The 23796-nt window shown below is 49.8% G+C and overlaps 9 protein-coding genes across 9 annotated transcripts; 4 read left to right on the top strand and 5 right to left on the bottom strand.

Moving 5' to 3' along the window:
* Positions 1-104: 104 nt before the first annotated feature.
* Positions 105-2029, bottom strand: K444DRAFT_576161 (uncharacterized protein; the record flags this gene model as incomplete). The annotated part of the gene is made up of 1 exon (XM_024877508.1): positions 105-2029. A coding segment is annotated over exon 1 (1779 nt), but the record flags the coding sequence as incomplete, so codon positions are not given.
* Positions 2030-2219: 190 nt separating this feature from the next.
* Positions 2220-4255, top strand: K444DRAFT_648421 (putative mitochondrial ATP-dependent helicase irc3; the record flags this gene model as incomplete). The annotated part of the gene is made up of 2 exons (XM_024885462.1): positions 2220-2453; positions 2507-4255. 2 exons carry the CDS (start codon positions 2220-2222, stop codon positions 4253-4255), a joined length of 1983 nt encoding a protein of 660 aa, XP_024727470.1.
* Positions 4256-5060: 805 nt separating this feature from the next.
* K444DRAFT_272121 (uncharacterized protein) lies at positions 5061-7196 on the top strand. The gene is made up of 2 exons (XM_024871480.1): positions 5061-5868; positions 5941-7196. The coding sequence occupies exons 1-2, from the start codon at positions 5292-5294 to the stop codon at positions 6819-6821; spliced, it is 1458 nt and encodes a 485-aa protein (XP_024727469.1). The 5' UTR covers positions 5061-5291; the 3' UTR covers positions 6822-7196.
* Positions 7197-7451: 255 nt separating this feature from the next.
* K444DRAFT_670255 (uncharacterized protein) lies at positions 7452-8165 on the bottom strand (the record flags this gene model as incomplete). Its single annotated transcript, XM_024887605.1, has 3 exons — positions 7452-7694; positions 7786-7854; positions 7914-8165. The coding sequence occupies 3 exons, from the start codon at positions 8163-8165 to the stop codon at positions 7587-7589; spliced, it is 429 nt and encodes a 142-aa protein (XP_024727468.1). The 3' UTR covers positions 7452-7586.
* Positions 8166-9711: 1546 nt separating this feature from the next.
* K444DRAFT_648420 (eukaryotic type KH-domain (KH-domain type I)) lies at positions 9712-10792 on the bottom strand (the record flags this gene model as incomplete). The annotated part of the gene is made up of 2 exons (XM_024885461.1): positions 9712-10677; positions 10733-10792. 2 exons carry the CDS (start codon positions 10790-10792, stop codon positions 9712-9714), a joined length of 1026 nt encoding a protein of 341 aa, XP_024727467.1.
* A 576-nt stretch (positions 10793-11368) lies between these two features.
* Positions 11369-11777, top strand: K444DRAFT_272103 (uncharacterized protein). Its single transcript, XM_024871479.1, has one exon. It carries the CDS (start codon positions 11495-11497, stop codon positions 11699-11701), a length of 207 nt encoding a protein of 68 aa, XP_024727466.1. The 5' UTR covers positions 11369-11494; the 3' UTR covers positions 11702-11777.
* Positions 11778-13569: 1792 nt separating this feature from the next.
* Positions 13570-15230, top strand: K444DRAFT_648419 (uncharacterized protein; the record flags this gene model as incomplete). Its single annotated transcript, XM_024885460.1, has 4 exons — positions 13570-13703; positions 13959-14040; positions 14335-14529; positions 14595-15230. 4 exons carry the CDS (start codon positions 13570-13572, stop codon positions 15228-15230), a joined length of 1047 nt encoding a protein of 348 aa, XP_024727465.1.
* Positions 15231-16568: 1338 nt separating this feature from the next.
* On the bottom strand, positions 16569-18921 carry K444DRAFT_272036 (uncharacterized protein). Its single transcript, XM_024871478.1, has 3 exons — positions 17716-18921; positions 16627-17657; positions 16569-16573 (listed from the first exon to the last, which is right to left on the bottom strand). The coding sequence occupies exons 1-2, from the start codon at positions 18839-18841 to the stop codon at positions 16774-16776; spliced, it is 2010 nt and encodes a 669-aa protein (XP_024727464.1). The 5' UTR covers positions 18842-18921; the 3' UTR covers positions 16569-16573; positions 16627-16773.
* A 998-nt stretch (positions 18922-19919) lies between these two features.
* On the bottom strand, positions 19920-22825 carry K444DRAFT_637915 (voltage-gated potassium channel; the record flags this gene model as incomplete). Its single annotated transcript, XM_024884185.1, has 5 exons — positions 19920-20414; positions 20469-22199; positions 22250-22388; positions 22443-22616; positions 22674-22825. 5 exons carry the CDS (start codon positions 22823-22825, stop codon positions 19920-19922), a joined length of 2691 nt encoding a protein of 896 aa, XP_024727463.1.
* Between the last annotated feature and the right edge of the window lie 971 nt (positions 22826-23796).

Below are 23796 nucleotides of genomic sequence, written 5' to 3'. Positions count from 1 at the left end.
TCCCAAGGACTCCGAAACCCCACCCACTCTCTCCAATTCCCGTCCCCACCATTACGCTTCCCTTTCCCGGTCCCCGTTCCCATCTCCGGCTCCTCCAGCGGCTCCACTTCCTCTACCTCAAACGGCGGGTCTTGCTTCAAAAGTGCCCAAAGACGTGCTTCTTCTAGCTGGCTAGCTCGTATATCGAATGCTTCGGTGTAGGCGTGTTGAGCTTTCTCGGAAGCTTTGCGTGCTGTTTTTTTCTTCAGTTTGGCTTCTTGCCGTCGGGTGGAGAAATGGAAATGTGTCGATGAGGTGGAGGAGATGGAAGAGGAGTCCGAGTTCTCGGCGGTTGAGGTGGGGTAGTCTGCTACTGAAGAGTCTGAGGATGAGATGTCGAGGTCGAGGGATGATGGAGAGGATAATGGGAGATCTGAATGTGCTGAGGAGCGGGATGATGGTCTGGAGAGGGCTTGTCGGCTTGTGGATCTTGATCGTGGAGGAATTGAGGAAGATAAGGCTGCTTCGACGTCGTTGTATACCATGTACTGGTCTTCCTGTTCCTGTTCCTCGTCCTCTTCTTCCTCTGCATCATCGTCCACTACCTTTAAGTGACACCTCCTGGCAGAGCCAATCCAAAATGCGTTACTGTTGGCCTTCAAGCCTAAGATGTTCACAGCAGCTTCCACGTCACCAGGGCTGACCTCCGCGTGTTTGACTTTATTCGATTCTCTTGCTCGCGATCTCGACATGGTGCAATAGAAGGTGGTTGACACAAGCCGCTTCGTGATATTGACAGCAAGAGAATGAAAGTCCGTGAATGCAGTTGCCCGAATAGCAGGCTTCTCTCCCGCCTCGGCCAGAGTTTCCCAATTTCCCTCTTCATTAGGAGCAGCAGGATTCATGAAGATTTTCTCGGACAACTCAAGCCAATGCTTGAGATTGAACAGATTCACAGCTGGCAAGGCCTCCTCCAAAGCCTCCTCGCCGCCTTCTTCTTTTCGGCGCTTCTCCATAAACCGACTGACTTCTTTGGTGAGCAGCCAAGAATCGCCCCATTTGATCTTCTCAATCTTCTCCTCAGCTAGTTCTTGGCGGATGGCTAAAGCATCGCCAGCTCTTTCGAGAACGCCGTTGCACTCGTCGCTGATCTGGACGGCTGCAGGCATATCTGTTGGTGCCAGTAATCGCCTCTCATGTAAACGTCTCTCACTGATGGCTTGATGTAATAGTTGGATGTACTCCTGTACTTGCAGCTCGGATTTGCTACGAATTCGAGCTGCGATATCACGGACACTGTCTCGTCCCAATCTGATCAAAGCCGTGAAAAACATATCTTTCTCCGAAGACGTCCATATCGAGGATCCAATCTGACTTTCTTGAAGCGGATACTGGTCTTCCTGAATTCTCCCGGCTGCAGTATCCTCAATATCGATGTTCAAAATCTCTCGGTAATCATTGTTGTAGTACCGCTTCAGCCGCTTGGCTCTGACTTCATTCGCTGGCTTGTGAGTCTTCCTCTTGGTACGACTTCCGGCGGCACGTCTTGGTGGATCTTTGATATCACCAGGTGATTCAGGAGCCTGAAAAGTGGATGCCCACTCCTTAGCATCTTCGAAAACTTGGTGGTCCACGCTTGGAGTGATGCTAGCTCGATCCCCTATAGCACTTTGCCTTTCTCCGGAATCTGATATTTCTTCATTTTCAGAAACGAGATTGCCTCTCTTTCTCGTCCTTGTGCCTCTGCTCTTCACAGAGCTAGCTCTGGAAGAGTGAGCAATAATGGCTTGCTCGTCATGAGATGAGCTGCTTTCATCCTCTGAACCCGTCTCATAGGCTGATGCAGAAGACTCGTCGGGGTATATCACATGCTCTATAAGAGCCTCTGCATCTTCAAGGTCCATTCTCTTGCAGCTGCCAGTACTTCAGGCGATCCTGATGAAAGAGCGTGAGTTGGATGACACTCGGCATAATTTCCAGGTGGTGAAAGAGGCTCAAAGTCGGCAGGAGAAGATTTTGGTGGGAGACGAACAGGACAGAAATTCCGGGGGGGGGAGTCTTCTTGCGAGAAAATAAAAGGTTGAGGAGGCTGTGGAAACGGAATACAAAAGCGTCCTGAGATTTTGTCTGGTGATGAAATTCTTGCAGGGATTCGCGTCGGCCCGCGCCAAGCGCGAAACGTTCTTAGATGGACCACACTCTCGATATCATTGAGTCGAGACACACTCAAGGCTTCAGACATGCCTCCTGCATCAAGAGGATTGTTGACTCGTCTCCAGAAATGGAGACTGTGCTCAACCTCTCTGGTTCTGCGTCGGTACGCCACAGCTTCTTCGATTGTTAGTCCAGTCGGGCCCCCGTTGAAGATTCGCCTCCGGCAGTACCAAGAAGAATGCATCCAGGCCGTTCTTTCTCACCTAGATCAAGGCCATAAGCGCCTTGGGGTGTCTTTAGCTACTGGAAGTGGGAAAACCGTAAAGTAGACTTCATCCCTAGAGAATAGACAACTAGCTAACCTTCTTCCAAGGTCATTTTCACCCAGCTCATCGATCGGGTTCAACCCCACAAAGAAGCTGCACATCAGACGCTGATTCTGGCACACCGAAAAGAGCTTGTTGAGCAAGCTGCTCGACATTGTACCAATGCCTACCCGGATAAGCTGATCGAGATCGAGATGGGTTCAATGCATGCCAGTGGGAATGCAGATATCACTGTGGCAAGTCTTCAAAGCATCGTTTCCGGGGACCGGATGTTCAAGTTCGATCCAGACCGGTTCAAGCTCGTACTCGTTGATGAAGCACATCATATCGTTGCGCCGGGATACATGAGGACGTTAGACTATTTTGGTCTATCAAAAGCCCAGCCACACTCTCCAGCACTGGTTGGAGTTTCAGCAACTCTGTCACGGTTCGATGGACTTAGGCTCGGGGCTGCTATCGACCAGATTGTATATCATAAGGACTACATCGACATGATTGGGGAGAATTGGCTCTCGGACGTGATCTTTACGACGGTGCAGTCGAAGGCAGATATATCGAAGGTCAAGAAGGGAGTCAATGGAGACTTCCAACCCAGCGAGCTTTCTCAAGTGGTCAATACAGAACAGATCAACGAGATCACAGTTCGAAGCTGGCTGTCGAAGGCCCAAGGACGAAAGTCAACACTCGTCTTCTGTGTCGACCTCAATCATGTGGCGGGATTGACAAATACATTCCGGAAGCTCGGAATAGATGCTCGGTTCGTTACCGGAGATACACCAAAGTCTGAGCGTGGTGAGCGACTTGATGGCTTTAAGGCGGGGAAGTTTCCGGTCCTTGTCAACTGTGGAGTCTTTACAGAGGGAACCGATATCCCAAATATTGACTGTGTCTTGTTGGCCCGGCCTACCAAGTCACGGAACTTGCTAGTGCAGATGATTGGCCGAGGGATGAGACTGCATCCTGGAAAGAAGGATTGCCACATCATTGATATGGTTGCCAGTCTCGAGACCGGGATTGTTACCACTCCAACGCTCTTCGGACTTGATCCTTCGGAAATAGTTGAGGATGCGAATGTTGATGACTTGAAGGGCCTTCAGGATCGGAAGGAGGCTGAGGAGTTACGGAAGCAGAAGACTAATGAGGTCTCGAAAGCCTCCCAAAAGAATGCTGAGCCAGTGAGCAGAACTGTGACCTTCACAGATTATGACTCTGTCTTTGACCTGATTGAAGACACTACTGGAGAACAGCATGTTAGACGGATTTCTCCCCATGCTTGGGTTTGCGTCTCTGAGGACAAATACATTCTTTCCAATTCCAATGGATCATACGTCAAGCTGGAGAAGGGTGTGAACGAAAAGTCTGGGCAGGAGGAATACCTTGTCACAGAAACAGTTGCTCTCAGCCGGGCAATTTCGAAAGTTCCATTCATGCGGCCGCGGACAATTGCACGAGCAATTACATTCACAAACGCAATCCACGCAGCAGATACCTTTGCCTCGAAGCGATATCCGTTCCAGTTCATTTCCAAGAAGCAAGCATGGAGGAATAGACCAGCAACAGAAGGGCAACTGGCATTCCTCAACAAGCTGAGGTCAAAAAATGATCAACTGACCGCTGAAGCCCTGACAAAAGGGAAAGCTGGTGACATGATCACAAAGGTTAAGCATGGCGCTAAACGCCGATTTGCGAATATAGAAGCAGATAGGAGGAAAGAGGGGAGAGCTAGACTCAAATTTGAGCAGGAAAAGGCGTTGAAGGAAAGGGAAACGGTTAGCGTTGGGCCTCTCTTGTATTGAAGAGCCAACGGGATTTCATGAATGTTATGCCTTTGTCTAGTCTGCGATACCCATGGAGCTATGCATATTTTTCAGTGTATTATGGTAATTGGGTGCGCGCTGGGAGAGGGCGGATTGGAATCCTCTACTCTCCTAATGCTCTGTACAATTTGTCGCTGCCTACTGTTCGAATTCTGCATCGCTCGAGGCCGTTGAGCACTTTCCTATGAGCCAGAGACCAATACGTTCGCTGAAAATGGAATCTCTAGATTCTGGTTTATTGTTCTCAAGAGACCCAGTACTTCTCTGAGGCTTGATACCAATGTCCAGGCTCCTCCCTGGAACATTCAAGCACATGCTTCTCTCAATATTTGAGATCTTCTAGGGCATTCAGCAGTATGGGATCCATCGATTTGGATATGGATGCCGCCAGGGAAGTTTGACCATTGTTCCAGGGCCCTTGGACATTCTTTGAAGCTTGGTTGCACAATGTTCTACCGTTCGTTGAGTCTTAAAAGGGCCCTGGCTTTCATTGCCCAGGGACTGCTACGAACATTCAAGTCTGTTCCCTTTTCAAAGTCCCAGGGTTTCTAGCACATGGTGCTCAGCTGCATTTGAAATGAACAGCCATTTTTACCTGTCAGCCATCCATTGATGGATTCGTTCCATCTTGCTTTTACTCCATACGCACTTGGAAAATTAACAATTTCGTAAATTATAATTTTAGTATTACAAATGCTGGAGGGCATTGTCAGGTGCCTGCACTTGAATGTTCAAGAGTCCTTTGGGATATCCACGGGATCTTCACCCCGACTGTTTACAGAAGTCTTGGGACATTGTCGAATCGTATCCTCCCATATTAATGTTGGCCTAGGCGTCTGGCGACTAAAAGACGATGTCATAGAGATGTCACAATGATGCGATTCAATTTACGAAAATTCACACGGATGAGTCGCATAATTTGGAAGGCACTACTGGTGTGAACCTCCCACAACAGCAACCACACTCCTTCACGATTCTTCCACCACCAACACGAGCAATCGTCTGATGTGTCAAAATGGCACCAACCACCAAGTTCTTCCTTCCAGATGATGATGACACTGATGATTACTCCTCGGAGAATCGAGACCCAATTTCGCTTTCTTCGAGTGAGGTCCCCAGATCGCTACTTGTCGAAGGCTACCTCACCCATCAAAAGACTGAGACCGAGATCTTTCCCCCGTACATCGAGCGTATGCCGGAGCACACCAAAGTCGTCAAAGGATTCTTCCCTGTTGAACCTGAGCCGAAGCCAGCCAAGGACAAGTCCCAATACGATCCGGTCCCATTTGGCCCAGATTTCCCACCCCTTTCCAACAAAGCATACTACCTCACCTCTGATGGCCACGATCCGAAGTTCGCTCGCGACATGGCCAGGGTCATCGTCACCATGCCCAGTCGTCGGAAGCTCACCGAGTTGACAAAGACAGTTCAACCCAGCGGACGTCTCGTCGAGGTCGCGGAAAATGTCAACCGACGCCGAGAATCTCTGTCTGATACACCGACTCCGACCCGTTCTCGTACAGGCACATCTACAAGTCCAGAGCCTACTGTAGGACAGGAGCTCGCTGGTACAATCGACTGGAACAGATCAGGTTGGGAAGCCCCAGTCCCTGGAGCTGCTAACATCTACTCAACCGAAGAGCAGCGTGCTGACTTCATCAAAGTGATCGACGACTACGCTAAAACTAGTCTCCAAGGCTTCCGTCGCGATGGCCCACATCTCTTGATTCCTCCGGTCATTGATCCCGCCAACACCAAAATAATCTACGAGTACTGCAAGAAGTGCGGCAAGAACCATATTCCTCCCGGATCTCCAGTCACCCTTCCAGATAGAGATACCTGCGGTGCCTACCTGCCAGACTGGTTCCCGTCTCACAATTATAAACAACCGTGGGAAAACTTCAGAGGCTTGTACAACAAGATCGTTCTCTGCGAGGAGGCGGAGCGTGGTTTCAAGCATAGTAGCCTCCAATCTATGGAGAAGGTCTGGGACAAGGAGTATCACGATGAGCACCCGAAGTGGTATTCCATTGGACGTCGTATGGGTTGGTGGAAGTGCGGCATCGACACGGAGGTAGAGAGAAACTGTGAATTATGCCACAAGCCGAATCCTGCCGCTGGAGTGGAGCCCATAATTGATCCCGAGAATGCTGGTACAATCAGTGATCAACGAAAGTACTTAGAGAAGTGGATTGAAGAGCACATGAAGGCTGTTGGGATGGAAGACAAAGCAATCGCAGAGGAAATGATCCGCCGCATGAAACCCCAGGAGGTGCTTGGCTACTTTGGAGACTACAAAGTTCCGGCGGAGGAGTTGGAGGGTTACAATACTGGCAACGACTCTGATCCTGACGGTGAGAAGGAGATGCCGCGCCGACCAAACCTCAACCCCATGGAGAATCCCATTGCCACTCCCTCTACACTTGATTTGTCAGAGAAAGGTGGCTTGGGCGAAAAGGAGATGTCTGAGAAGGAGACTCCAACCGCATCTTCTAGTTCTGAATGCTTGGTCATGCGCGCTGGAAGGTCGTTCTTCGCAAAATGAAGGTGCCAGGGTGGTTTGGAACAATGAGGCCTGTATTTCGTGTGACCACTTGATTGTGCTTTTGGCGTTGGGTTTATGCGGCGTTTTACACAATTTCCGCTCTTTCATCCGTGGAGGAGGGCACAAAATGGCGTTGATAGAGAGATACCCTAAATCCGAATGAATATTTCTTTTAAAAACACGTACAAGGCGTGATACTGTGAGATGGTAAAATGCTCCAGACTTTCGGAGGCATTTGAAGAGAGCAGACTTGGAAGGTACGAAAGACTAGGGGACATTTGAAGAGAGTGGATTTCGAGTATACGAAACGTGAGGGTGCATTTATCTCGGGGGCAACGTTCTAGAGCTTCTGGGATAGGGGCTTAGGGCACGGAGATCAGAAGTGGAAAGAACGTTCATGACTTGTAGCTTCCGTAGAAGACCTTTTCATTTCAATGACCGTAGTGACGTAGTGCTATCAGAGAAAACGAGCTCCCCATGGTGCCATGACGTCCCCAGCGAACCCAGAACTATCAAGAGAGAACACGGGCTCTCGTATCCACCGATCTAAACACCCAACGCCACGCTATGCAGTATGAAAGACATTATGAAATTAGAGAGGACACGAGCTCTCGTATGCCGTCGATCTGTGTGAACGTCGTACCGTAGAACCGTGATGTATGATGTAGTGGCGAGAAATCAAGCACCCCGTGACTTTCGACCGCGCTTCTTGCTGCTTCCACCGGAGGAAGATGGTGCTGGACGGTGTGGGAGGGAGACGTCGTCTTAAAATTCCTCGCGCAGCTCCGCACGAAGTTCATCCATCAGACCCGTACGGATCTCGTTCTTGATCTCTTCCTTCACCTCCTCGCGGATCTCCTCGATGTCCTTGGCCTGTAAATATGTTCGTGGTTAGCATAGCATAGTAGGGACTAGGAGGAAGGCATGCACATGCCGTAAACGAGATCTTGACGGACTCGCGGACCATCTTCTCAACCGTGTCCAGGACGTGCTTGGTGAGGTCCTTCTTGGCGACCTTGGTGGCATCTTCGATCTATGAAAGAGTCAGAGCCGAATGTACTATAAGCTAGTGGACACCGAAGGAGGGCTTACCAGCTCGTCCTTGGTCTTGATAAAGTGCGCCTGAAGCGCGTCGATCTGGCCAGCGACTGTCGCATGCAACAGGCCGAGGCGGGAGGAGATGGAGGGATCGGACAGGACGGCTGCTTTCAGCTCGTCCTTGACAGCACTGAGGGCGCACTCGGCGAGGTCTTTGATAGTCGCTTCCTTCATCTCGTCGACAATGATATTGTTTTCTTTGAGATGATTACGAACGATATCTTGGATCTCTTTGACGAAATCCATTTTGTTTCGATGTTGTTGTGATGAGAACGAGACACTAACGCAAAGAGGAAATTTAGTCGAGTTGGATAGGGGAGAAATTTTTAGTGTGCCGGCACTACGACAAGGCTGAGGATTACTATCACCTGACTTTTGAACCTGACAAGGTAGGGAATTTCACTGCCATTGAGATGAAAAGGGTGTGAATATTGGAACTTAAGTAAATTCTTCAGAACAAAGTAATTGTTTTCATCTGAGTGCTGGTTCACACGTCAGCTGCCATGTGACTATTGACAACAAGTGAGGTATTGAAGGCCAGAATAAAACAAGCAAGCTTACTCTTGGCACCTAAAAAACAAGGATATTTTCGAAAGAGAGTTTTTCTTATGATAGATGCCTCGCAGCCCAGGCCACATCGTAGCTTAGCTCAATAGCTAGTTGCTTCTCGTACCGGAGTGGCTTGATAGTGTAAATTGGTCATTCCATAACGGGAAATTTGGCATCGCGCCTTGACTGACGGTATGCCTTGGAAATAGCTTGACCATAAGTGGGGGTATCCTGTGAGAGCTAGCCAATCCTAAGGAGGATTTGCGTCTTGATTCGAGACTGCACTTAGAAAGATTCAAATGATGACATTCGAGGAAGAAGTTGAGACAAAAGAAAGGGGTTTATTCATTGCAGTTCCAGTATTGTAAATAAAAAGTAGAGGCTATCTCAATCTGAGGGTCGTCTTCACCTGTAACTAGATTAATAATACACTTACGAACTCGATTAAGTCGGGCAGTCCGCTCAGTCGAGGTCTCCTTGGCCCGAGCATTTTGCCGCTATTGTTTTTCGGTTTGCTCCCATTCTCGCATGCAAATATTTAAGTTATTGTCAGAGATCACCTTTTCGCCAGAAGCTCAATAGTAATTCTTTTGGCAACCATATTGCTGCCGTTACAATGGTCTCTGAGAGCCGCCATGCCCAGATTCATTCCCCAAGCAAGCATCCCCCGTCCACAAGTCGTTACTCTTGGCGCAGGTTGGAGCACATGGAATTAGGGAAAGGAGTTGTAACAGTTGAGAAGCTGCCTTATCCATATCACCGCCGCTTGGTAGCAAACATGTTCTGACTGCCAGAAGGCCACATCCATTGAGGTTTGGGGAAATAAAATTACATAGAACGAGCGGTTAAGGTGAGGCAATATCAGGGACGCTGATAAGGGAGATCGGCTGCATCAAACAGATGCCATATCTCACAGTTTCAGCAAAGGACTGGTGGAGACAGGAATACTGGATCCTGAAGGGTAAAGGATGGTAGAGCGCTGGCCTCATGAGAGTATCCCGGGTGCTGGTGATATATTCAAAATCAGGTTATGACAAGAAACAAGCACTGCAGATTGGTTGCCCAGGTCAGGCCCATATCAGGCAATATCACAATCCTAGTTGTCCGGGGGGCCTACGGAACAATGTATCTGGTATTCTCAGACGCAATGTATCAGGACGTATTTGCCAAATTGAATATCCGTCCCAGCTTAATATCTCCAGGAACGCCGTCGCCAATATGCCAATCAAACATCGATACACAGCTAATCATCCTCGACCTCAGCATCTTTCCGCTTCTTCTTCTTGTCCTTCTTCACCTCATCACCTCCAACCTTGTCCCGTTTTCGCTTCTTTTTCTCGCCATCCTCCTTCGGTGCTGCAAACTCCTTCTCCCTCTCCTTCAGCTTCTCGGCCTTCTTATCCTTTTGTTTTTCCAGCCTCTCCTCCTTCACGGCCCGCTCCTTCGCCTGCTTCCCCAAGAAGTACTCTCCACTCTCAATCTGCAAGTCCACTTTACTCTTCTCCTGCGGCGGCGGGAACGGCGTGTACACCTTCTTACTTTTATCCGTAACCTTCAGTGGCACACGTCTCTTACTCAAATTTCTCTTCTTGAAATGCGGCAGAAATCGATCCCAACTTTCGCCTGCCAGTTCGGGGTCTTTTGCGAGTTCCCGCTTGATCATGAGTTCCTTGATGTGGTAGATTGGGTGGATATTGGCCATGCAATCCTCGATTATCCTCCGTACTTCCTTCAAGCCTTTATATGGTCCCATCGCCGCAACAGTATTTCCTTGCACAAGTAAATAGCATTCCGTTAGAAGTTCCAAAGCCTTCAATGTGCTTCCATTCGGACCCAATATCCTCTGTCTCCGCTTCACAAAACGCTCTTTATTTCGCACCAGGTTTCGGATCTTGATAATGTCGCATGCTACTCCGTCTTCTAGAATCTTGACAGCTTGGGGAGCGGGCACGCTTCGTGCGAGGAGTTTTATAAGGTCGCGGGCGTTCAGGATGGCGGCGGGGTCGTAGGTCTTTCGGGTCGTTTTCACGGTCATGGAGCCTTCGACTAAATCAAGGGTACATGCTATGCCGAATTTCTCGAGGGAGCGGGTAATCAGGGGCCAGGCTTCCCGCAGATAAACTTCGCGGTATTTGGGGAAGAGCGTGGCGAAGGAGGATTCTTCTGTGAATGTTCCGCCTGCATTGTCGGCGGGTGTAAATGCTTCAATCTTGAGGTTGGTTAGCAATTGCCGTTTTAGGGGATTGGATTTTCGTGGAACTCACCTTCCATTTGTCGATATCATCAGTGTCCCAAGGTTTTTCCCTCTTGTGCGTGGAAGGCATCTTGAGTTCTGTGGTGGGGTTGAGAAGCTTGGAGTGAGGTTCAAAAAAGTTTGGAAGAATTTCCAGATAGGTTCAACCGCCATACATTTCTGCGGGGCAACTCAGCCAATCAGGCGCCGCTTACTAATCACGTGCAACACGTCCACTCAGTACTAACTCAAACTTGCAGTCGATTCTTAAATATTTACATGTTAATTCTCTAAATCCCAAACACCTTCTGACTCTGACAATCGTAGCAGAAACCCTCCAAACGGATATCGAAAATATGTCGCCCCTGAAACGCCTCCTCTCGCATTTTGAGTCATCTTCTCAGTCCGGCATCGCTGCCCTCCAACCCTCCAGTTTTGGCAACCTTCCACGAGAGGTCACCCAACGCATTGCAGAATGCTTCCCCACTATCTCCACCGTCACCTTCTCTATCACTTGTCGGCCCCATAATTTTATTATTGGAAACTAACCCTTCCTGGCCCTGGAGAACGAAGACCTGGCACACGAACGATACAAATTCCTGGAACGGTTGGCTCGCGATTTGCTAAATCACATTGCTTGTTATTACTGCAATCAAGGACGCCGAAATATATTTATTTACTCAGAGATGTTCCAAGCACGGAGATTTCAACTTCCCAGAAATTTGCTGTCTCGGCGTAGATAAGGTCGGGCCACGATTCCATCCATTACAACTTCAACCTTGCAGTCTTCCATATGGCCATGAAAAGACATCGTCAAAACAGAGGGGACACCGTTGAACTTCTGGGCCTACTGACTAGAAAACCTAGGATAAAGCCTTACAGTGGATGGATGTATAAAGCATATTATTTTTTTGGTGTTACATTGGGGTCGCTTCTTGTTCGTCAGCAAAGTATATTCTTGATAACGGCCGACAAAACGTCACATTCGACCATGGCTTAGAAATCTGCGCTCATGATCGATGGGCGAGCATATATTCAGATACTCTGATTGGAACTGTCCTTCTGTGCATACAGATCTGTTGGGAGCTAGAAGCATCCCTCGACCTGAACTAGTGCGAATATTGTTTCACAGAATTCCGTCTCAACTTCAAGAGGATAGGAGGTTCCAAGGCCATCTTCTTTACCAGGTGGAAAGATCTTGAAGAAGGCATCTCAATGTTGGATTCGAAGTGGCAGAGCCATCTGCTTCCCCGCGATACACCACACCCCTGCAGAAAGTACATTCTGGGGAGGGTTCTATTTTTGCCGCCTTTGAGCAGGATACAGAGTTGCAGCTCGTTTCTTTGATGTCTCCCGCGAACGAAAAAGAATTATTGGGAACGGCTTCCCGCTTAAGTCGAGCGTTGGCAGCTGCTTGTCCTGAGGCATGTAGATCACGTGCGTTACCCCTTTTTCGAGACGAACTTCAATCCCTGTCCTGATGATCGACAACTTTCCACCCTACGCAGTAAGTCAGAATCGGCAGAAGCTTCCCTCTCTGATCTGACTTTTCCCAGACGTGCTAACTATCTAAACTCGATCCGTACTCCCCTCCCCCCCCCCCCATAGGCCATGCGTCTGCTCGTACTACTGTTCTGTGTAGGTATGGCAAACGTCTACCTGTATCTCCTCTCGCTTCCCGCCCAATCTCGTCCAACAATCTTACTCGATACCAGGGGCTTCCCGCCACACTTTTTGGACCGACGTGGCTTCATATCTCTTGCGCAAGAGTGTCAGCCCTGCTACCCTGGCGCTGGGACATCGTTTATCAGAGCAATCGCCGCGTGCCGATTCGATCAGATCCACCTGTGCCGCAGCGCCAACTGCTCGATCCCAGAGTGGATCTTCGAATCCGCAGCCGCGTCCGTTATCCACCTCGGAGGCTTTTATGAGCTTGACCTTTTTCATTACGAGAGCGCGCTGCACAAGAATCCTTCGATGCAGCGCATGAACATCAACACGTATACTTGCTTGCGGCACACACTGACGCTTCAGGCAGCACATGATATAAGATGTGCAGGCACGGCCTATCTGTTTAATTGCCCAGTTTATCCGATTTGTGTATCGCAAGGGCGGGCTTGGTCTAGATATGATCAATCTTTGAGAAACATTGTGTAGATTGAAGGAAACAAAACATTCACCCACGATGCGCCTGCGCACATTTGACCGTGCCATACACTGGCCACTTATTACCGCATTTGATTGCTACTCATCTCAAATGCATTCTTCACCCGTGACAATGCGGCCCATTCCATTGGATCTCGAGAAGAGAGGAATTGTGCGCGACGCAAGGTGCTGCGTGCTTAGCTTTTTATAGATCTCTAATCAGAAGCGCGGATAAGGGGTAGTTCGCAGCAACAAGTGCAATCTAACCTTCTCGCCATCTAACCTTCATCATACTCTTTTTCAACGACATTATAATTGCCAACCACACTCGCTGCATCTTCCTGTATACCGGTTCGGTCGTTCTGATCCCCTCGAGTCATTCGTTTGAGCGCGTTCGAGTTCTTTGCTTCTTTTGCACGTCAATAATTCAACTCGTCCATCCAGCACGAAATAATACGCCTACTGTTTCCCCTCTTCATCTCGAACTCCTACTTCGATACATAGTACTAGACGCGTTCCAGACGAATGCGATAATAATTCCCCTCGTAGCCTCATCGCTCTCTCGCGCTCCTCCTTCCAACCGTCACCACGGCGTCCACACTTGCTCCCTACAGGGCTTCGGCCATCGACCACATCCATCCTGCCTCAAGAGAGCTAGCCCGAGACCTACCTTCCTTCAAGATGGCGAATACCTTCGAAGAAGGACGGCAGTCGCTCCCCACGATGGATCCCATCTCACGCCCTTCCTCGACCTCGACACAAAACTCGACGTTGCACCACAGTGCTTCGCTCCCACAGCTTCCTGGCCTCTCTGCTCTCGCATCCCTCGCGTCTACGAATAACTCTCCGCAATTGAGGTACGTTGGAACATGGAAGAGGCGTGGGGAATGTCTTGGTTGGTGTGAACATCTGTGGTCGCGGTGGACTGTAAAAGGGGTTCCGCCGTCAAGTCAAGGAACGTTTGACACGATTTAAAATATAAGGGAACATTTTCAAGGAACATTCGGCCTTGCATATCTTGCAACCTTCCAAGTTTTTCTGGGGATGCTGTTTCGGAGCTGTGTTGCAAGCTACCCAGGCAGAGGAGTTCAAAGCTGATGCTGGTCAAACAGGGCATTCAACGTTCCCAGTCCGATGGGCTTCTCGACATCCTCACCCTCTGCCACCACGGGAGGAGGCCAGAGCAATTCACCGGTACGTACTTGCAGTTTCCACGATTTCGGGATGTATTCTGCCCATTGCTATATTTTTTATTCTGTGTTTTGACCTCTGTCGCACCCACCCTTTATCTCATCCATCATTTGCCCCTATCATATCTGGGTTGCACAGGTGGCGCGCTTCGGCCGCCCGACGCAGCGCACTCTCGAGCGAAATTTTCCAACTCCCTTCCCGATAAGCACAATCTCTCCTGCGATAGCAAACCTCCAGTTTTTCCCCAACACCATAACCATGGCAACAATGGCTGCTAACGATCGCGAAACCACACAGCCTACGTGCCAAAACTGCACTACCTCGACGACTCCCCTCTGGCGACGAGACGAGATTGGCTCCGTGCTCTGCAATGCCTGTGGCCTATTCCTCAAACTCCACGGCAGACCTCGGCCGATAAGCCTGAAGACAGATGTTATCAAGAGTCGCAACCGCGTTAAGAGTTCCGGTTCTGCACAGGGAGCCAAGAAGAAGGTGAGTAGTTCTCTGTTTTATGCAGACGTCCTTGAAAGGGAGCAGATATTGACGCGTCGTCGCAGAGTGTATTCGACTCCAATGGTCTCGAGCAGACGCGATCGCAAGGAGGAACTCCACCCCCCGGAGCCATCGGTCATCGACGAACCTCCCAAAAATCCGCGAACGGTCACTCTGATGGCTCGAACTCTCCCATCTCCCGTACTGCGACGCCCTCGTTGTATGCTCATATGCCCACTTTCAACGGCCGCACCCTCGATGATCCCTACAATCACTCCCCATCGCTGCCACAACTCCACCTTCGTCAACCATCTCCCGGCCGCTCTGCCTCCCCCTTGAACGGAGCACACAGCCTTGAAGTCCCCCCAACCTTCGAGCAGCTTATCGCCCAGAACTCCGCCCTCAAGACCCGCGTCAGCGAACTCGACCTCATCAACGAGCTGTTCCGTGGCCGGGTTACACAACTTGAGCAAGACGAGCAAAACGCTAGGAGAGGCGAAGAGATGCGTCGAGACTCGGAGCAAGATCTGATGAGACGTCTCGAGGAGTCGCAACGCCGCGAGAACCAGCTCAAGCGCCGCCTCGACGACGTAGAGCGCGAACTCGGCGAGTTGCGTGACGGAGCCCCTCGTGCGAAAAAGATGCGCGTTGCGGACATGGTCGGCGATTCTGAGTGTTCAACTCCTCAATCAACCACATAGGCATTTCATGAATTCAGGCGCAAGGCATTCATCACTCGGACGGCGGTGTTTTCTCCTCTTTGCTTCTCCGTCGATGATACCACCATAACGAACTCTTTTTCTCCTGGTACGTCTCTACATTCAGTTCCAGACGCTCGTGACGTGTCACTAACTCCCTCCAGGTCGGGATCTTCAGTCTCAACCGTGGAGCTGTACCATCACGCCTAGCTATTGCATGTTTCATTTTCCTCACCAAAAAAATAGCGCTTCTTTCGATCGATGACCAGCGCGAAACGTTTCTATAATGTCAGATTAATTACAACAACAAACAACAACTTTTTCGGAGTCTGCTTTTCCTCTTTCTCCTTCGACCTGTTATCTAGACATGTGCTCTGGAGATGGCGACTGGATGACTACCAGGGGACAGGGATTCGGTTCTCCGGATGAATATGGAATGGAGTGTGGGAGTAGATACGGAACTGCAATGAATTGAATGGAAGGATATGGATGGGGAGGAATGGAATGGAATACTGGAGGGCTTTTCACGCATGCATGCATCAGGATCTCTGCGCTGGGTCTGCACGGCGCGACACGGTCTGTCACTGCATTCTGCTGATATAGGCATAAAAAAATAAAAGTCTCATGATTGATTTCATACTATCTATCTATCTATCTATGTATCCCCATCCTTCTGGTGAGAACGACGTGTTCTGTTCCCCTTTGTCGATTAGAGATCTCAGATATGGATGGAGCTTGCGGAAAATTTTCACCCACACGCGGACGGGAGAGATAAGGCAAGCTTTCAACCCTCCCTCCTTTCCTTATCATCCCCACTCCACATTTCGGATAAAAACGCAAGGCGGGGCGGGCCAACCTTATTCCTTATCTGTACTTCGTAACATCACAGATTACAGAATTCCTTCCTTCCTTCCTCGAGGAGAATCTAAACTAGCCATGCCGTATGCAATCTAGACCCGTTGTTCATTTGATAGTAGTTAGAAAACGTGAATTCGCACTACTCCATGATTTATAGTTATTTCCAGAAAGTGTTTGGCTAGCGCTGCTCGGTTTTGAGCTGTTCTGCCTTACATCAAGTCAAGGTGGAGATCTCAGATGCCGAAATATTTTCTTTATATGATTACATATTCAAAGTCTGCTCCCTTCATCAGTCGCAGAAGTTCTGGGTTGTAGGATCTAGATCCTCCTGACGGCTATTCAAACTGACATAGGCACTGATTTTGACCCGCCGCTTGTTGGTCCACCTCGAGACAAGCTTAAATCCCCAATCTAAAGCAAAGAGGGGAATCGAATTTGAAAACACAGAAGCATCTGTCTCGACTTGACACCGTCAGTAAGATTACATCCTTACTTCAGGGATCAGACAGAATTGTGGAAATCATAATCAACACAATCTTACCGAATTGGAAACGGACTCCCCAATTTGGTTATCCACAACTCTCTGATATATGTCAGAAGTGATCCAGAAGATAGCTAGAGCTGTCGCTCTGTGATACAGTGGCTGTCATCACCCCAAGTGCTTGCCTTGAGGTGCACACTTTCATTCTCAGACAACAAATTCTTGCTTCCGGCACTGGTCATCGGACAGATGGTCCGACTCGAACGCTGTTGAGGCATGTATCGAGAATATCGCCATAATCTGAGACGTAGGGCTCCTCCGCCGCCACCCTTTCTGTCCGTTTTCTGGAGCGATGCGCCCCCTACGCTCAAGCTCGCTATAGCAACTGTAACAAATGTCGCAGTCATCAGACGAAGAGGCACACCATGAACAATGGAACCGGGGAGCAAATGGCTGAATGGATCCAAGACAGATATCGCATGCGACCGTCCAAGTGAGTGGCTCGAAGGGATCACGAGAGACGGCTCCCTGGCCGGTTAAGGCTGAAGGTGATAATCGTGTCCGCGGGCCAGGCGTTGGTGAGGTCTTAAGCTCGTATGATGTGTACGCCCAGGGGATAAGAGGATGGGTGCAGCATCTTCCTTGGTTGACACAGTCATAGCAGAAACCCCAGTCGCCATTGTTGCAGAGATCGCATTGAAAATAGCAATCATTAGCGCATTTCAGGCAGTTGGAGCAAAACATTCCTGTTTCCAAACGTAACAGTGGTATGCTCGATGTGGATGCCAGATCTGCAAAGCGACTGGCAATCAGTGTATGCGGTTGCTCAGCTCCCGCAGATAAGTATCCAGAAGACTTAAGCCTCTCCCACCTAGCCCAAGCAGTGGAACCAAATCCAAACCAGTTGGGACAGCCTTTGCCCGCTCTATAGCATTCCAGGCATATGTTCCAGCTTCCATTAAAACATTTGTCGCAGTTGTAATGAATGTTGAATTCAATATGAGGCTTCGCACACTGAGAACAAGTGAGAAGGAGCGCTGGAAAACACCCTACTACCATTAATCGTTCCTCTCTCGATTCCGTATATGAATCTAAGTGTTGTCAGTACTAGATTGTACAGGTGACCACTTATACAATCAGAACCTATACCTTGTGACATGCTGGTTGCAAAGTCTTCAGTCATTGTCGCTTCCAATGCGGCTGCTAACCACCAGGACTTTGTCATTCGCGCTTTGGCTCTATGTCCCTGGGAAAGAGCTATATATTGGCAGTCGATCAGTCGCCTAATCCCTTTAAACTCCTCGATTTCAATAGTCCAGAATTTGGCCATGTCAATCCCCGAGTACCGCTCAGCGCGTCCGAGGTTCTCACATAGCCTGAAGAAACCTTCATCTAAAATTGGAATGATTGCTGCTTTTCGTGATTCAAGCACTTTGATTTTGGGCCATCCCTCGAGCACACGATTAAAGTTGATCTTGTCGAGGGCCGCAGCTGTCGGAGCGAGATGTGCCTTCATTTTTGCCACTTCTCCAAATAGCTCCTCCCCTCTGGAGGTCGAACACAGGGACGAAAGATACGCCCTCCATCTTTTGTCTTCTTCCTGTCCTTCCTCAATAGTATCACGATACTTTCGAACGCACAGGGCCAAAAGCTTCACCCCGATTCTGCTGATGATACTGGATTTCTTGAAAGGGGTAAAAAGGGTGGCAATATCAATGACGGGCGTTATGCTCTTAGTGGAAAACTTTGACACTGGTTGAGGCGTGATTTCTGAATTAGACCGGCTCTCCTCGAGAGCGACGGAGGTCTCTTGCCGAGCGGCGGCAACCATAGCTTGCGGACCATCATGATCCCTTGATAATGGCCCTGAAGAGATTGCGACATCTAAGCAAGGGTCTTTACGAAGCTGGGGATATGGATCAAAGGCTTGTGGGAGCGCTTCCGGTCCCTGTGAGACAGCGCGGCTTATAATTGTGTGGAGAAATGTGGAGGTGCCAGATTCGGCGGAAGCAGACGTCGGAGGCATTTCCTCTTCGTGATCTCGTGGTTGGATAGATCCGAATCCAGCTTGCTGAGATGCAGATGTATCGACAGTTAAATCCTGTTGAATTGGCGGAGCTTTTGTAAAATGATGCTCCTGCTCGACAGGGGCAAGATCCTCCGAGATATCCGTCGGGGCGGGGAATACATGATCTTGCTTTGGTGCGGACTGATGCATTCCCATTTCATTCAACACGTCACTCTGAACTAGTTTCAGCAGGTAAGCCTGGAGCATATCACTGTGCTTATCAAGCTGGTTGCTCTTGAAACCCTTTGAAATAAGCTGGCGACGGAACTCCCGCTATACTTCCTTGTCATCCCCATTGTACGTAGACATGGAGAGGAGGGAAGCCGTGGATTGACACCGGGACCCAGACTTCGCCTTCAAAGCTTCCTCAACCATTGCTAATTTGATGCTTTGGAAGCCATCTATCATAGCCGTGCTCGTTGCATCGAGTTTGTCTTCCAGCCTTCCCGTGGCTCGGAGCTGCATGGTGTCCAACAACACGGCGATTGTGGTCGTGTAGAAGGTAATCTTGCCCCTGACTTCTCCTAGTGCTTGTATCTTCGAGCCGAAGCGTATTTTGTGCCATAATTTGCTTGTTGGATTGACAGGCTTGTTGCCAGATAAGCCTTCATATTTCGCCAGGAGAGTTTGTAGATCCTCAAGGATATTCTCGCAGCCATTGATAGCTGGGGCTAGCTGGGTTGCGAACGCTCGATCTCCACGCAAGAGGGGGGACGAAGCCTTTAAGGATTCATCGTGAAGAAGTTCGAGGACACTGTGAAGTGTCTTGACGTCTCGGGCAAGGTCGTGATATTCAGCACCAGCGGCGATGCAGTTATTGTACTGGGTACGGGCGACGTCGATGAGTAAGATGCTGTCCCTGACTGAGAAGCCAAACGACATGGTGGTTGATCATAGTGATGATTGACGACGGAATCGAGTTTCGAGAGGGGAAGTGGGTGTTTTGGTAGGCTGAGTTCACGGCGGCTGCGACTTCCCTTTCTTCGGCCACCAGGTTGGTGGCTTGCTCAGCCCGCGCTAAAGCTTCCCCTGTTCCAGCAGGTCGACCCAGCAGGCTTTCATGATGAATAGAGGATATTGAAGGACGCTAAATCTCATCAACGTAGATACCGTAACATTCATATATGCAAATAGATCTGTCCTGTCTTCCCAATCTATGGTTCATAGCCGATCCATAGTCTTTCCATATCCCGGGTATCATAACCACCTTCACCTCACAACTCCCTTTGGCCAATCCATATATCTCATGCAACATCAACGTCGTCCGAATAAAATGCAGGCAAGATCACCCATGCCCCAACACCGTGTAATCAAAGTCGTGGCTGCTAGGGTTCACAACAGCCCCTTGATCATCAAGATCATCACCCCGGCTATTAACCCTCGTAGCCCACTCCCTTACCTCTCGCCCTTCAAATTCCTCCTCCAGCTTTAGGCTCTCCTCCTCCACAGTCGTCGTCCCACTCCCCCCACCCTCACTACTCCCCACATCCCCACCTTCAATGCCCTTCTCCTTCTCCTTCTCTTTATCCTTCTTGCGGTGGAAAATCTGCACTTGCTGGTCACCGGAAGGACCGCGAGAGAGGACAGGAGAGACGGTCGAGGTACCCGAGTCCGGGTTACGATGGAGTCGGGAGTGCTGCGGGGACCGAGGACCGGGGTGTGCAGGATAATGGGCTTTCCCGCGGGTTTCATGCGCGAAATCAATGTCCGCTATTTCATCTGGAGAGCGGGGAGCATAATGTTTGTCGTGAAGATCTTGGAGTTCTTGTGCTTTTCTGCCCTAAGAGGGAAGCGGTGTTAGTAAATGAGCAAGCGGGGGGAAAGGAAGCCCTACATCTTTAGCCATCTTCCTCGTGTACCGATTCAAGCTCTCGCAAAGCCGGTCGAGAACCCACTCGCTCTCACTGATATCTGCCAACATGGGACTATCTTCTCCTATCCAGTCCCACTCTACTAAGCCCTCCTCTTCCTCTTCGTTCGCTACTTCTTCTGGCGTGTTCCTGCTGAAGCGAATCAAGCGTGTGAACTCTACCCATTCTTCATAGTTGTACTTCTTTGGGCGAGGAGTCCGCAAATCATTGGCTACGTGCTTTATCGTCACTGCCAGTTTTCTTGCAAGTTCATGTTCTGTCTGCTCAGGCGCTTCTTCTGCGAGTTTTTCCAACGTTGGCTGAGCTGCTTCAGCTTCTTCGATTGCCCCACCTTCCTCGTCCGGATTTTGCAACCCGAAACCTCGCTCGATTCTCTTCTTCGCTTCTCGCTCTTTGGTTTTCCGTTCCAGCCACTCTTTAAGTTGGGGATGCTTTTGAAGGAAATCGTGCCAGACGCCCTCTTTCGGCATCACGGTCCAATCTGCAAGGGTGAAGGTTCCTCGATTCACAGCCGCGACGACGGTGTCGCCCATGTCTGAGACGAGGATTGTCATGGTGGGCACAGCGACCAGTGACCAGACGATAAAAAATGGTTTTCCAGCATTGGATTTGGGTGAGAAGTCGCCGTAGCCGATAGTGAGCAGGGATACGTAGCAGAAGTACAGAGCTTCGAAGTAAGTGAGATCTTGAATCCGTTTCTCGGCAACCATGAAGATGGCAGCACCAACACACCACAAGATGCCGAAGGCAAAGACTGACATTGCAAGTGCGTAATATTGCTTGAATCTGCTGGTGTTGGACTGGATCTCCCGCATGGCCTCAAAACGATCCTTTTCTTCTTTGAGAAGGATGAGCTTCTCACGGCGATTTTGACGCTTCACGTGGGCGTCTTTGCCAGCTGCTCGCATTTGCATCTTGGCATCTCGGCTCAGGGGTGCTTTAGGCTTGTGGGCTCTGCCCGCTCCGCCACGCCCCCCACCACCCGCTGGAGCCTTGCTTTTGTGCTCGTGGAAAGTGATGGTGCGGCCGTGGACATCGAAATGTCCGTACTGCTCAAGGGAGGTACGGCGATCCCTTAGAGTGCCAACAGTGGACTGCTTCCGGATCCCGGTGGAAGCGCGTCGGGCGTCAGAGTCCCTACGTGGAGGTAAACCGAGACGATCTCGTAGTTCCTTCTCGCTGGTGACTGAGCGGCCAAATGTCCGTTCTCGCTCATGAAGTTGATGTGCCTTGATAACCTTTTCTTTAGACATGCTGGTAGCGAACTTTCGAATACTATTGATCATCAAACCTAGGAAGATGATACCTATGACTGCAAACGGGAAGACGAATCCACGGCCTGGGTCGTTGTTGGCCGTTATGTCTCCGAAGCCTATGGTCAAAACTGTCACATCCGAGAAATAGAGAGCATCAGCGTACTTCCAGCCACATACTTTGGAGAAAATTCCTGCGCCGCCGGCGAGCCAGAGGAAGAACATCATGGTTTGAAGAATGAGGGTTCGCTGGTCATCGTCAAGGTCAAAATGTTGTGGGTAGTGGCCGAGAAAATATCCAAGCATGTTGATCATCAGAAGCATAGAGCTAATTAGGTAGAGCACTGCTGCGATGATAGCATGCCAAAAGCCTTGAGAGTAGGTTTCACCGGGTCTTATAGGAGGAACATACTTGTTCATGGCCACGATGATACCAATGAGCTGAATATACAGTCAGAATCTGGACTTGAATTGGTTGAAAAGACACTTACAATGCTCGTAGCAAAGTACCAAGAGATGATTGTCAATGGTAAAGCAACAATATACCTCACTCTCCTTGTGAAATTCAGCAACAAGGCAAAGTTGCCAAAGAAACCACAAGCCAGAGATATCGCATTCAAAATGACCTCCCTATCACAGCATTTCTCAATATCGGTCCTCGAGATATTGCAGAAGCGGACTCACCAGTGCGGATCTGGGATGTCTACTCCCAGAGCATCCAATCCCTCCGGTAATTGTCCATTGTTCGGCAGTGTAACCCTCCATTTCGAGACCAAAGCTGCAATCGACAGCACATTTGCCATAGGACCAATTGTCGCAGCAAGGAGAGGAATGGCCGTCGAGGCAAACCACCAATCCCTGAACTTGAGTTAGCAATTCGACTGCCAGCCCCTCGGACGTATCTTCAGGACTTACTGAGGCAGATCATCGGTCTTCCCTCTGAGCTTCAGCGTCCCAATCCTCCGAATCCCCTCCTCTCTGTCCAAGGTGCTGACCTCGGTCCTGGTCAAGGACAGGCCACCGCTGAGACTGCGGCCGTTGTCTTCTCCCTTTTTATCGTCCGCCATGGTTGTATTTCCGTCTTTGCAGCGATGGCATTATGTCTCCCAGACGCCGTCGGAACAGTCATATGCTGCTTGAATCACCTGCTTTGTGTCAAGTTCTCGGACTCGAGGGGAGGCCGGGATCCAATTCGTGCATTCAATTCGCCTCGTTCGGAAGCTCCGGGCTGTGCGCTCCAATGATCCGCCAATGCCCCAGAAACGGAGATGGGAGGAAGAGATATATAGATCCGTGAGGATAGGTGTATGTCTAGGTTGGCAGAGGCAATTCAGCTTGCGAAGTGTGGGGAGAGGAAGTAGATAAGAGCAGCATCTAGTGCAAGAGCGAAGGAGGGCGTCGTTGCAAGCCACCAGAAATGGCCGAGTAGAAAGTCGAGCCCGCCGACATCTCTGCAGGGGTCGATCCCACGCGGGGCAGTGGGCCACCGCATTTGCAGGCATGTTCAGACCTGGCGAGGCTTGTTCTGTGGCCAGCCAAGATAAGCGCAAGCAGGCGATGATCGATTGACAAACCAGATCCTGAGGTCTAGATCTGAGTGATCTGGGTGATCTGGGTGTGCTGCACCCGGTTCCACAAGTCAAGTTTGCAACGAGCTGGGTATTGATATATGTCTCCGTGGATTTGGAATTATAGCCCGAAGACAACGCTATCCAGACTCCCTTCAGTTTAAGGCCCAGCTTGATACTAGCGAATTTTGCAATGCTTTGCTACTCTGTTCTGGAAGCCACACTGCATTGTGTCCGAGTACCGGCTGCAAATGCATCACGTGATGGGATATTCCCGTCCGAGAGAGGCCAGCCCTGAGGGTTTTCAGCGCACATACCAGCTCACGTTTCTCTTGGCTAGGGTTGGCAGAGAGCGGTGCTGGAACAACAACAGAGACTTTTTGTCATTCTTTGCTCGTGTGTGTTGCAGTTTCGAGAATGGCGTTGCGGTGTGATCTGTGTCACTGACTTGAGGGGCTGTGAATGTGGAG

This window comes from Hyaloscypha bicolor (assembly GCF_002865645.1).
Source record: "Hyaloscypha bicolor E unplaced genomic scaffold K444scaffold_183, whole genome shotgun sequence".
NCBI classification, from domain to species: domain Eukaryota; kingdom Fungi; phylum Ascomycota; class Leotiomycetes; order Helotiales; family Hyaloscyphaceae; genus Hyaloscypha; species Hyaloscypha bicolor.
The sequence above is the reverse complement of the archived record's forward strand: the minus strand, read 5'-3'. Positions and strand labels throughout refer to the sequence as shown.